A 12,606-nucleotide genomic window follows, 5' to 3' on the forward strand; every position below is an offset into this window, starting at 1 on the left:
TTGCTATCCATTTAGTCTGGTGGAGCTTGAGCTGTTTAGTAAAGAAAAATGGGGAAATTTTATAGTCTCTGGTTGGTGAAAGTTGGTAGACAACCACCCCAGATCCGAAACCCCCCACCCACCCCTCACCCCCTAAAGGTGGTCCTATAAAACCGTAACTCTTGGGATTTTAATAAGAAAAGTATTTAGAAAAAATTTACACCATTGTTTTTTTTCTTTTTTTCCCCCTTTCGGTTTATCACCGTGAACTGCGCTGTGTTGGTCTGTCTCATACCATCCAAATAATATACATTTGTGTTTGAGACTGAAGCATGAGACGAAGTGAAAAGGTTTAAAGGGTATGAATCATTTGCAAGGCACTGAACAAGGAGTAACAGATGTCATAAAAGCAATAAGGACATTCTGTTAGAATCGGTTCATTTGACTTCAGAATATCCACCAGGGTAAAAATCCCTTCTTCACTTCTCCTCTCTTTAACATGTTTACGTGCGTCACAGCGTTTTCTTTTAAAACTTAGAAACTTTGCACATGGTTGATTTCCCTTTTATGACGACAGTGACTGTTTATGCACTGTCCTCTTCCGTTTAGCGGCAGTGAATTGCAGCACTGATGTTCTGCTAGAAATGATTCTGACTTTAAAATGCAATTTAATAGCCCCGTCTCATTTGTGCTGCCTTGCAGGGCCGAAATCATTCTTGGAAACATCATCAAGAAGAAATGCTGGAGGTAATGAAGACATTAGTGTGTCCGATCGAGAGAACATTTCAGTATGTGAAGAGATCCATATCTAGAACAACGTGCATGCAGTGTCGTCTGTGAGGCACGAAACACACAGCTCTTCATCCTACATGTGAAAAACGGCAAATTTGATCCATGCTTTATTTTGTCATTTAAAGCTAAATCTTAAATCTGCCACATGTTTTCATGTTCACACATGCACAGATATCATGTCCCAGAAATGGAGCAAAACGTATTCACTGTGTGAGCATTCGCCTGCAGGCGTTTTCCTTTTCTATCAATTTCAAATACTCAATTCAGGGACTTCTTTAAGCACGCCCAGTTCTCTTGGTGAGTAATGAGCTCTGTAAGAGACTGGAAAGGACAAGTTACACGATCTGACAAACTGACATGTGGCCCATTTAATATCGCTCACCGATTTACAATAATTGAATCTTTTATTCCTTTCGAATTGTGGGACATCAAATAATAACGGGTACAGGAGCGGAATAACATTTTCCAGTTATTTCAACATTAACATCGGTTCCATTAGCAGTCATTACACATGTGCGTTTACAGCAGTGTCTGCAGTAAGTGTGGGGACTTTTAGCTGCTGCCGCTCGGTTCTGATTTGGCGCCGTCATTATGCCGCTCACAGTGGCGTCGTGTACTGGGCTGACAACATTACGCTGGTGGGCGTTTTGATGCTACCACAGTTAAGACTTACTGAAGCTGACATTTCAGACCAGGCGTTCTCATGAGGGGATTTAGTGGCGCAGGAAGGAACAGGCAGCTGAGTAAGGCCATTACCCACTTGTCTGATGTTTATGTCAATAATTACAACACAGAGCCATGAGTAGGAGCAGCCATGTATTGATTTGACCCATGCAACTCAGGTTTCTGTCCTTCAATATCATCAATACAAAAATTACGGCACGGTAAAAATGATGCCATATACAAACTAATATACACTATATATATATATATATATATATATATATATATATATATATATATATATATATATATATATATATATATATATATATATATATATATATAAAAATATATACACACATATACATATATATATATAAATATATACACACATATATATATATATATATATATATATATATATACACACATGTGTGTGTGTATATATAGATATAAATATATATATGTGTGTGTGTGTGTGTGTGTGTGTGTGTGTGTGTGTGTGTGTGTGTGTGTGTGTGTATATATATGTGTATATACATATATACACATATATTCACTTTACTTCCAGTTAGAAGAAGCATATTAGTGAAATTAAATGATTACTTTAAATGCCGTATGCATTCATAACTTTGGGCTTAACTGGTAAATATTTAAATCAATTTGAACATGCATGATTTGTTTCCCCCAGTAGATCGTTGCTCAGGCATAAACGTTTGGAAATTAGAGTCAAAATTATATGAAGGTCCCTTCATTGAAAACACAGCAATTAAACATAATTTTAGCTTCATCAGTGCGTAGGAGTTTCCTTCTGCTAGTGAAACTAACAGCTGTCATATCTGGGTCTTCTCCTATGATCTAAAACTCCAGCAATGGTGCAATGCCGTTATCAACATCCCATTCTATCTCTTAATCAGAGATTGGGGATTTTTTCTTTTTTTTTTCTTTTACAAAAACTCTTTACAAAGGAACGGTGAGATCAATAATCCAAGAAAGTAGACAGTTCTCTTCTGAGATGTAAAATAAAACCTGTGCTTGTAGGGGTGCAGGTTAAGATTAGGCGCTTTAAGAACTAAAACTGTTTTAAAACCATAAGGACTTTCTGCTTTCCAGCAAATTGTTCATATGTTTATGGAAATGCCAAAAAAAAATAAAGCTTTAATTTGAATCCTGATAAAAGGTTCTATTCTAAGAGGATTCAAGTGAAAAAGTATAAGAACCATCCCTAAAGCTTATTGCAACTTCAGAACACAAGCATTTCTCATTCACATAAACATATCTCTAGATATGCATAATCTTCTGTCTAAACAGCACATAACCCCACTTTGATGGATCGTTAATTACTTAACGGTAAGTATCTGTTGTGTGAGCTGAGAGCACAGTGAAGCACTCTAATGCTGCCTGTGTCAGTCACCAGGTCATGACGTTCCTCTTTTTTTTCTGTTTCTTTCCCTCCATAATTTTAGGCGCTCAAGCTTGGTGATCACAACAAAGCTTTACTGGGGAGGAAAGTAAGTAAATTTTTCATCTGTTAAATCATAATAATTCTCAGTGAACAAATAAAAAATAAACAGAATAATCTTTTTACACAAATTACTTGCAGAATAGTATTTTTGTCAGTGTGTGGTTAAATCTAGTTCTTCTTATTAAGAACAGCCGTACAGCATTAGATGAGCGACTATTGTTTATTTTTGAAGTTATCGCCACACTGTTTGAATCAGCCTTGAATTTCACTGTTGGAACTTGTTCAGTCCAGTGATCATTAAAACTTCACCTGTGCAGTCAACTTGATATTTATCCTCAGTGGGATTTTTTAACCTCGGAGGAAAACTGTGATTCCATGATTTCTCAGGATGTCTTGAAGACAATTATCTAACAAAAATGTTGCTTAAGTGAAGGGAAACCTCAGTGGCAAGTTTACTTGCAAGTTGGCAATCAAAATGTATAAAATGGGGAAATTAGGCCATATCGTTTCAATTAATGTTTAATGTCTCAAAGAACCTTCCGAGATGAGCTCAGCTATTTTTGTTTTTCTCTGTTAACCTGAGAATCAAGAATCAGCCGGTCAACTTGAAGAGGAAAGCTAAAGAAGCCAGATTTATAAGACCCACAGACGCACAAACAGCAACACTCAGAGAGAGGATGTTTGGCTTTATAGAAGACTCTGTCCAACTGGATCTGTTGATAAGCAGGAAATTACTCTCCAGAGCATTTTCCCTCACATTTATGCAAGTAGGATTGCAGCCTCCGTCTATTCTCCCCGGGCTGGGATGCCCTGTGATGTTTAACCCACAATAATCCACTGACATAAAACATCCTGAAATGTACATTTACGCCGCTACGGCTCTGAGTCAGACAAATGACAGACGGGGGACATTTTTAGGAGAGTTTTAGGAAAACGGGAAACCTTTCTACCAAAAATATTCAGATCTGTTAAAACTATGCACAAAGTCCACAATAAAAAAGTTCAGCTTTTACTAAATCTATAGACAAATTACAGATCCCTGACTCCGTTTCTAATTTGTAATGTTTTTGCTTTTTAGAGCCGAGACAGAAAGAGGATTGTCAAGGAAACACATTATCGAAGGTGAATTTTTGACTTCGGTTTCTTGAGTTTATTGTAAGCTCAAAGGCAAAACAAAAAAGAAAAATCCCTCTAACCTTCCTTTAATACCTTCCATTCAGTTTTATTTTTTATTTGACTCTCAGGTCTGAAAGGCTCCCTACAAAGGATGCAGATGGAGTATGTAGATGTTGTTTTTGCCAATCGCCCAGACAGCAATACTCCCATGGAGGGTGAGTCATCTTATCAATATTCATCCATCCAACCCAGAAAGCAATGAAATCATAAGAATCTGTTTCAAAGTGAAAACACTGTGTAACTTCAGCTCCTCTGCTTTGAAGAGCAGGATCGCCCTCTTGTCCTGTTAAGTTGTGGCTCTGAAGGTTTCTGCTGGTCACGGTGTTCTTGGCATAAACCGGTGCACAGTTGAAACGTACGGAGTTAGTGTTACACCAGGGATAAAAGCCTGAACATTACGACCAAGAGCTGCTCTTAAACCGTCTTGTTTCTTTACCAAAACAGTCCGCTGAGGTGATTACAGCACTGCCATGGCAGCCTGACAAGGACTTTCAGAGTAGAGATGAAAATAAACAGAGAACAATGGATTAAAGTCTTGTTTTTATGTAGAGATTTCTTTTGTTTTGTTTTTTGTTGCTTTAACTTAAAGATTGAAAGTATAGACGCTGTTTTCGCCTCTATTTATTCTGGTATATCCTCTGGGAATGACCTCAAAGTAGATCTTCTTAGTTTTGGGGGATTTCTCTGGACTGCAAGAGCAAATCTAAAACCTCTTCTTGATCTCCAATAAGACGGAGAATGTGTGTACAGCGTTGAAAAGTAACATCTCTTCTTACATTTAATAAGGTGTACCAAACTTATTGATATGTCTGCCGTTAATACATGCCAAAGTCTGTTGTCCACAGGACAGCACATAGCCTTCTCCTGTAGCATTTAACAAGACTGGAGCATACACAGGAAGGACTTTTTCACCATTTCTCTTTGCTCTCTAGGTCATCTAGAGTCCCAGGTATTATCTTATACTATCTTTCCTTAGTTCAGGTCTGAGGCTGACATGGTCGTCAAAGGAGGAGGATTTTCTGTCTGGTGAAACCCTTTATGTGATGATTTGTTTTAGATGAAAATCCTGCTGAAATCTATTTTACAGGAAGATTTGATGAGATTTTTGTTTAAAATGTCTTAGCATTTCCTTATTATATTATATATGATGCCAAATTCGAGTTCTTAGGGTCAGTGGAAGAGGAACCAGCTGAAAGGAAAAAGTGACCATGAGGTGTTTTTTTTTTTACATATATTTATCCTTTGTTTCCAGACATGCCAGACCCACCTGGAAAAAATGTGTTGTCTCTGGGCCACATCAGATTCATACCACAGGGAAACAGGAAATCATGGATTAATAACAACATAAACTTCAGTGAATTAATGTGTAAAGAAATTTCAACTATTTTTACTGGTTATGAATTGTTAGTGGAACCCATAATTGTGGCAACAGTTATTAATAATAAATAAATAAAAGTATTTTTCACCCATGGGAATAAACATAATGAAATTAGAGGTTGTATTTTTTTTTTTCAAATTAGTAAATTTGTTTCCAGTAAAAAATCGTATAATGTCAACACTTTTTACAGCTACACCAGGGTGCCAACAATGGCGGTGGGATTGTATAAGCCCATGATCTACCTTAGGCGAGTAAAAACTAAATAAATAATAAAATATGGTATTATTAAAGTGCTCCAATGTGGCTTTAAAGGGAGGAAAGATTAATGTCAGTAGTTAAGTTTTATCATCTTCCATAAATGTATTTTACTACGCAGTAGAACTAACTTCATGTTATAGATATGGACCCTACATTTTGTGTTTTTTTTCTCCTCTTTAGTGGAGCTAAAAATGAAAAAGGCATGCAGTGCAGATGTGAATCCCCTCTCTGTTTCAGTCTGCAGATAAAAGTTACAACTTCCCTTTAGTATCTAATTAAATCTCGCTCTCAATAGATGTGCTTGTTTTATTTTTTGACTCTTTATGCATTATAAAGGCTGATCACATCATCTTCTGAGATAAGAAGGCTATAAACACGGAAGTTAGCTTCTGTTCTCTCGCTAATGCATTTATTATGGAGGAGACTCAACAAAGTAGCCAGGTGAATGAGAGCGCACAGCGCGGCACGCGCACACGTGCGCCCAGATTTGGCCCAAATCACTCTCTCATGAACTGATTAATCCAGTCTATAGGTGCAACGGCAGTAAATAGAGGATAACTCATTTTACATGTCGGACCATTGTAAGGGCATGTATGGGAATGAATATAAATACTATTTAACTTCAAAACTTGCACTATGCACCATTAAGAAAAAAAATGATGTTAATGATTGGTAAATTAGGTTACAATAGATGGATCTGAGGCTACGTTCACACTCCAGGGAAATGCGACCCAAATCCGATCTTTTTTTTTTTCCGTCTTTTTCCGCCAATTCCGATCTTTTACTCCCAAAGAAATTCCATTTGTGCCACTTCCGTATGTGTGTACTAATTCAGATGCATATCAGATATTTTTCAAAGAGTCTGCCGTCTGAACGGTCATGATGCATTTTACCTGTTTAACAGTGAGAGTCACTGTCCTGGCTCTCACTACACAACCACACACAGTAGCAGCAGATACCACTCAACAAAAGACCATTGTTATTAGCTGTGCTGCTTTCTTCTTACCTTACTTTGTCTTGCTATGAGGTGGTCTCTATACTGTTGGCTCCCAATGCTCAACAGCTTTTTAATAATAGCAAGGAGAGATACCGGCCATATTTTCCCCCCAAGTTTTTTTTTTAAAAAAACTTTAGTGAACACTTCTAGAAACAATTACATTCCCCATTACTTCCATAAACAACGGCCTACCTTTGTGACGTATCCTTCTGTTATCTATGCATGCAGAGACACATTTAATAGTAGTATGAATGGCCACCCCCAAAAAATCTGATTTCAGCAAAGAATTGGAATAGAGCATCAAGATCTGCAGTGTGAACATAGTTATACTGAATTCACAGCCATAAGAGCTTGGTGTTGTTGGAGGACCAGGCCAAAAGTACTCAATCTTTGTTAAAAGCCAGACCTCTCTTTACTATAGAGCAGTCCAAACAATTACCCGATTAAGTCGGCTGATAACCGTTTGACCACTAGGAGGCACTTATAGACTGTGTAAAACATTAAAATTTTATTCACTGGTGGTCAAGTGATCCTATTAATCTATTATCTATTAACCAAGAAAAAGAGCCCAAGGCCCAGTCCACACAAAAATTAGTTTAGGTGTTTCCGTAAAGGTATTTTGTCATTTAGGCTGTGCGTCCACACGGACCCAGCGTTTTAGGAGAGCGTAAACGATCATTTTTGAATGGATAGCTTCGCCTCTCCCTGTAACCCCCATGCGCCTCATCCATAAAAGACAAACATGGCTAATAACATAACAAATCATGCTAAGGGAAATATTGCCATATTTAGTAGTGTCGTCTGATTCTTCTTTTCGCTCTACATGGCGCGTCCCCTGCCAACTCATGTAAAGATCCTGTTGAACATGCGTAAAAGTTTGTGTCTGATCCTCCGCCATGCAGCTATGTTTACTCACATCCTAATTGTTAATGAAAATCTACTGTGTCCGTCTTCATGTGGACGGGCCCAGGGCAATGAAATCACAGCCAAATTAGCGCTGTACATATCAAACTTCCTCCCAATATAGTTGAACTACATGTAACCAAGTACATGATAAGCGATGCACATACTCCACACATAGGACAGGGTTTGATATGTCAAAAAATGAGCTTATTCTTCACAGTTAGACCCACATAAAACAGGTTTTTATATAAGGCAACATGCAGTACACAACATGTGACAACAGTTTTAAGAACTGAACTATCACTTGGTGATGAATTTAACCCAATCCTGTTTTTTTTTTTTTTTTAACATTTCCACCTCAAAGTGGATTCAAATGTAGCCAGAAAGGTATCTTTACCTTAATGTAGTAGTTTAAATATGGTTGATGGTATTACATTTATATGGAAAAACTGCTCCTGGGAGTTGATGGCGTTTGGGTCTAAACACCTGATTGTGGAAACTGTATTTTTTTCTTTTTGTGGTTTAGCTGTGTGAACTGTGGTTCTGAAACAAGAACAAAGGCTTATTCCTTTTCTTATACCCGGCCGTCTTATTGATTGCTTTTGTCCTGCACATTCCCCCCCACCACGAGCTCCCACTGGTCACTTCCTCCTTCGAACATCAGAGCCGTCGTGTTGCTTTCCGCTGACTTGTTGTGCCCTCTCCCTCCTCCCAGATCGTCCGGAAATTGTGGCAGGTTGCATTTAAATGTGAACCCAGCAGCACGCTTAGCAAACAAAGAGAAAATGTCAGGAGGGCAGGGCGAAGGGTTGGAAACAAACAGCGGGAACAGAGGAATTGGCGTCTTGTTTTATCGTAGCATGTTATTTCCTTTTGCCAGGATACAGTTTGGGGAGGCAGGTTGTTATTTATCACTCGCTGAAACAAAAAGAAGAAAAACTCTTTTTTAGCTCTTGTCAGCTTTTAAGCTTTTTCTCTTCTCCCCCTAAAATTCTGTTGCTAATATTTGTTGTAATCTTAGCTTTATTGCTCCACCTTACCTGCTGCCTTGCCAAGAACCAGAGTCCTGCCACAGTGACTGATGCACTTATAACTGGGGTTAGCGCCTCATAATGATGAATAACCTTAATGACGGCACTAATCTGAGTTTTTGTTGTTAATTGCTCTGTTAAAAAAATGCAGCAGATTGAATTTGATCACACGGGCTTTGAGTATGTTGAGTTTGTTAGTTTAGCCCCGGGTTGCTGCGGTGTAGCATGAACCATTTCCACGTATTGGTATTTTTCTTAACTTTTTACAAAAATAGAACTAGATCATGAGCTGCTGTTCTGAAAGGATGGGCATTTCTACACACATTTGACCTTTTCCCTGTCATTGCGTTCTGTTTTCAATCATTTATCCCGGACTGCAAAGCTTGCACGGATGAAGCTCCTCCTCCATCATTGTTTCACGGGTTTAAATCATCTCTGTTTTGCTCGGCCTCCCCGTGTCTCTTGGATATTGCTGATTAAGAGCGTGTTGCCTGCCTGTAGACAGGTAACATCAAACACCCTGAAGATATTCTTCTCCTTTCTATATCTCTGGGGGAGAAAAGCAAACAACCCAGATGTATTATGGTGACAGAAATGCGAATCGTTACTTTTCTCCTATCGTGCCTGGAGTTCCTCTGAAGTGACTATTTGATGCTGTTTTATAAATCTCAAAAACCGAGGACTGACAGTGTTTATCCTGAAGGAATGTTCTGTTGCTAACGCTTTATTTGGCTGATTACATCAGCCAACCTGCTTCCTGTTTATCCAGCTGACCGGTGTTATTTAAAATGTGCTCTTTCTGCAGAAATTGTCCGCGCTATGACCTATGTGATAAACCAAGGCATGGCCATGTATTGGGGGACGTCTCGGTGGACCGCTATGGAGATCATGGCAAGTACTGCAGTTCTTTAGCTTCTACGTACATCTCTCCAGGGGATTCTCTTGAAGAAAATAAAATAACAATAATAAGATCTAATATCCACACAGTGGGGAAAATAAAACCAGTACACATCTTCGTCATGAGTGTTAAGGTTTACATTCTCAGTTTAATCTTTCTGTAAAGTTTGCACCACAATATAATTAAAGCCTAACGCTGCATTTACAGCTGTATTCTATGGAAGATCAGGGTCATTGTCCAGCATTAAAATGGCTTGAAAGGCTCCACCTACAATACTTTTTTAAAATCATGCATGTTTTTCACTTTAGAGTACATTACAAGATGATGGTTGTTACTTATTGAGCCTCAGAACCTTTAAATATTGAGCAGGTCCCTGGGGTCCTGTGAACAGGTCCAGCTGCTTTTGCCACATTAGAGGCTTGAGAGGAGAGAGTTTTTAAACCATCGCCCCGGGACTCTGAAACTCTCGTCCGCTGTGTTTAATGAACTCTGGGTTATTCTTTTTTTTTTTTTAAATAGAAGCTAAAAACCTAACTTTTTTTAATTGCTTTTGGCATATTTGTATTATTCATTTGTATTTGTTCATCTGTGCTATGTCTTGAAAGGTGCTATATGAATATATTATTCTCTCTCTCTCCCTCTTTTTTTTATTTTTTTACGTGTCCCGCAGTGTAGCCCTAAAAATTTTGATTAACTTTCAAAAGTGGAGCATAACTGTTTTCAGTATAGTGCTCCACTTGATACGTATGTAAAAAAAACTTTATTGGACATTATTTTTGGGATTATTTCGAATACAATACACACAGAAATGGAAACGGAAAATAGAAAGGAAGAGAGAATGGTGAAGCAAAAATAGAGCAGAGAAAAAAATACATTCTAAGAAAACATCCTTGAAATCTAAAAATTAGCTAAAAACCTAACTTTTTTAATTGGCTTTGTTATTTATTTGTATTTGCTGATGTGTTTTATCTCTTTCTATCTGAGTATATTTTACTTATTTGACCTACTGAATAATCAATAGCATAATGCTAAGGTTGTCACTTTAGAGCCATTGAGTTTGCATTAAAATCATAATGCGATCAACCACAGAAAAACTGGATATTGGCATTAAGATGTGCTGTGGGAACACATTCTAAATCTCAGACTACACTTCTGAGGGAAGTGAAGAAAACAAGCGAGATAACTTTCTCCAAAGGAGGAGTCCTAATTCCATCCCATCAATTATTGAGCAGGCATTTTTCACCTGGCAAAGGTCACCAACATGACTTGGAGGAGCAGAGCCAAATGTCAGGAAACAAAGACTTTGAAGTTGTGGTCAAGTTCAGGACTGGATTTATGAGCCATGGCATCCTCAGGACCCACTGCCCAGTTACCATGCACTCCTGAATATTGTAAAGTACTTTTTTCACGTGCAAAATTACTTCCTGCACACTTTGTGGGACCTTCCTCATAGCCAAACATGAACCCTTTTTTTAAACATTAAAATATCTCTTCAACAGAAACGTTGGAGATTTTTTCTGAGTTCTTGGGTAAGAAATAAGATTCTGGGTGCAGGAAGCGGAGCAACAGGCCCTGTGATCGGCGCGGGAAGCCTCTATCCAAACATCTTAATGCAGTCAGGGTGGAGAAAAGACAAGAAGAAAGCAGGTGGAAGAATGAGACAGAATGGAGGATTATTTCAGCAGCAAGGAAGAGACATTTCAGCCTCGGGTTATTGTTGGTTACACCCTGCAACCGGCTGCCCTGGATCGTTCTGGGGAGACTATTTAGATCTCACATAATGTGGTGGTGGCCTTGTGTCACCATGCCACACGGTCCATCCGGGTGAGCAGCAGATTGACAGAGGATCCGTCGCTTCATGAACTCAGATTTTCAGGCAGAACGGACAATTTGCAGTGGGTCGGGGGATTCCATTCAAAGAGAGCCACCAGAAATGATCCCTGGTGCTGCCACGAAGGCATCAACGCAGCTTTGGATGGAAAAGGCTCCAACCGAGGGTAACGCCGTACCAGTCGGGGACTGGCAGCCCCTTATTCGGTCGTCTGGGCGAGGCTGTTTGATCCTGAAGGAAATGAAACCCGCAGTGAGCCTGGATTTTCTGGCTGATTGTGTGCCTGCGAGGCATTATAATTAAGGGGAGGACAACCCTCCGTTTCTCTGAAGGTCTGAGATCAGAACACCCATCTCAGACTCCATCCTTCACGCCCTCTCTGTGCACGCAGCAATCTATCCACATCCGTGCTCTCACTGAACGGGTGCTTATATCTTTGAATAGCCCGAGCCCCGATGACAGCTCTGTTATTTAGAAAGCATCCGTAATCAGGGGCGGGTTAAAAGGGGCGTCGGAGTATACGTGAGGAGGCAGCTGCTCTCTGTATATGTGCTGATGCACACATGATCAGGCTGGAGGAATAGGTCCCAGACTGCAGAGCAAGAGGGCAACCGGTAAGTGATGGGCTGGATGGGGGCAGGAGGCAAACACATAAAGGCTGGTTTAAATAATCAACCCTTTTACTATGAGCGTTTGGGGTGAGAGCGTCCTTTATCATATTTCAGACTTCCCGGGTCTGACGGCCAGGAGGAGGTGACCGAAACCTGCAAGTTAAAATGTTTCTACAGTGGGCTTTGCAGGGTTACAGCTAGAATTGGGTTAATATCAGGGTTAACTGTGCAGTTGTGATGCTTCACAGCGAGAGCTCGTACAGATGGAAAAACGTGGAGGTGTGTGTCTGGATGCTTTCTCCTGTGTTTTCTTCTTAAAGGTCACTTGGAAGAATAGATAAGAATAAACACTTCTAGGTATAAGAGCTTTGATGTCTCAGAGAATCAACAGGGAAGATTGATCGACTGCGAGCTGTGGCCTTGCGCCCACAGTATATATATATATATATATATATATATATATATATATATATATATATATATATATATATATTTATTCCTGTACTTTCTTTCCTCTCTTTTTATAAAGCCTGGTCTGTGTATTTTCTATTTCCCTCCTTACTTAAATAAGGATAACATAGTTTGGAAAAACATTGCTTTGTATTCGCTTTCACATTACAATGA

At 39.1% G+C, this 12,606-nt stretch overlaps 1 protein-coding gene across 3 annotated transcripts in view; it reads left to right on the plus strand.

Moving 5' to 3' along the window:
- The window catches only part of kcnab1a (potassium voltage-gated channel, shaker-related subfamily, beta member 1 a), a 136,469-nt gene that overhangs the window by 118,860 nt on the left and 5,003 nt on the right, over positions 1 to 12,606 (plus strand). For all 3 annotated transcript variants that reach the window (XM_012874811.3, XM_012874810.3, XM_012874812.3), the window contains exons 5-9: positions 682 to 726; positions 2,901 to 2,945; positions 3,978 to 4,021; positions 4,144 to 4,230; positions 9,448 to 9,533. In XM_012874811.3, the coding sequence (XP_012730265.1) occupies positions 682 to 726; positions 2,901 to 2,945; positions 3,978 to 4,021; positions 4,144 to 4,230; positions 9,448 to 9,533 (307 nt within the window). The remainder of the gene's footprint in view (positions 1 to 681; positions 727 to 2,900; positions 2,946 to 3,977; positions 4,022 to 4,143; positions 4,231 to 9,447; positions 9,534 to 12,606) is intronic.

Source organism: Fundulus heteroclitus, chromosome 18 (assembly GCF_011125445.2).
Source record: "Fundulus heteroclitus isolate FHET01 chromosome 18, MU-UCD_Fhet_4.1, whole genome shotgun sequence".
NCBI lineage: Eukaryota > Metazoa > Chordata > Actinopteri > Cyprinodontiformes > Fundulidae > Fundulus > Fundulus heteroclitus.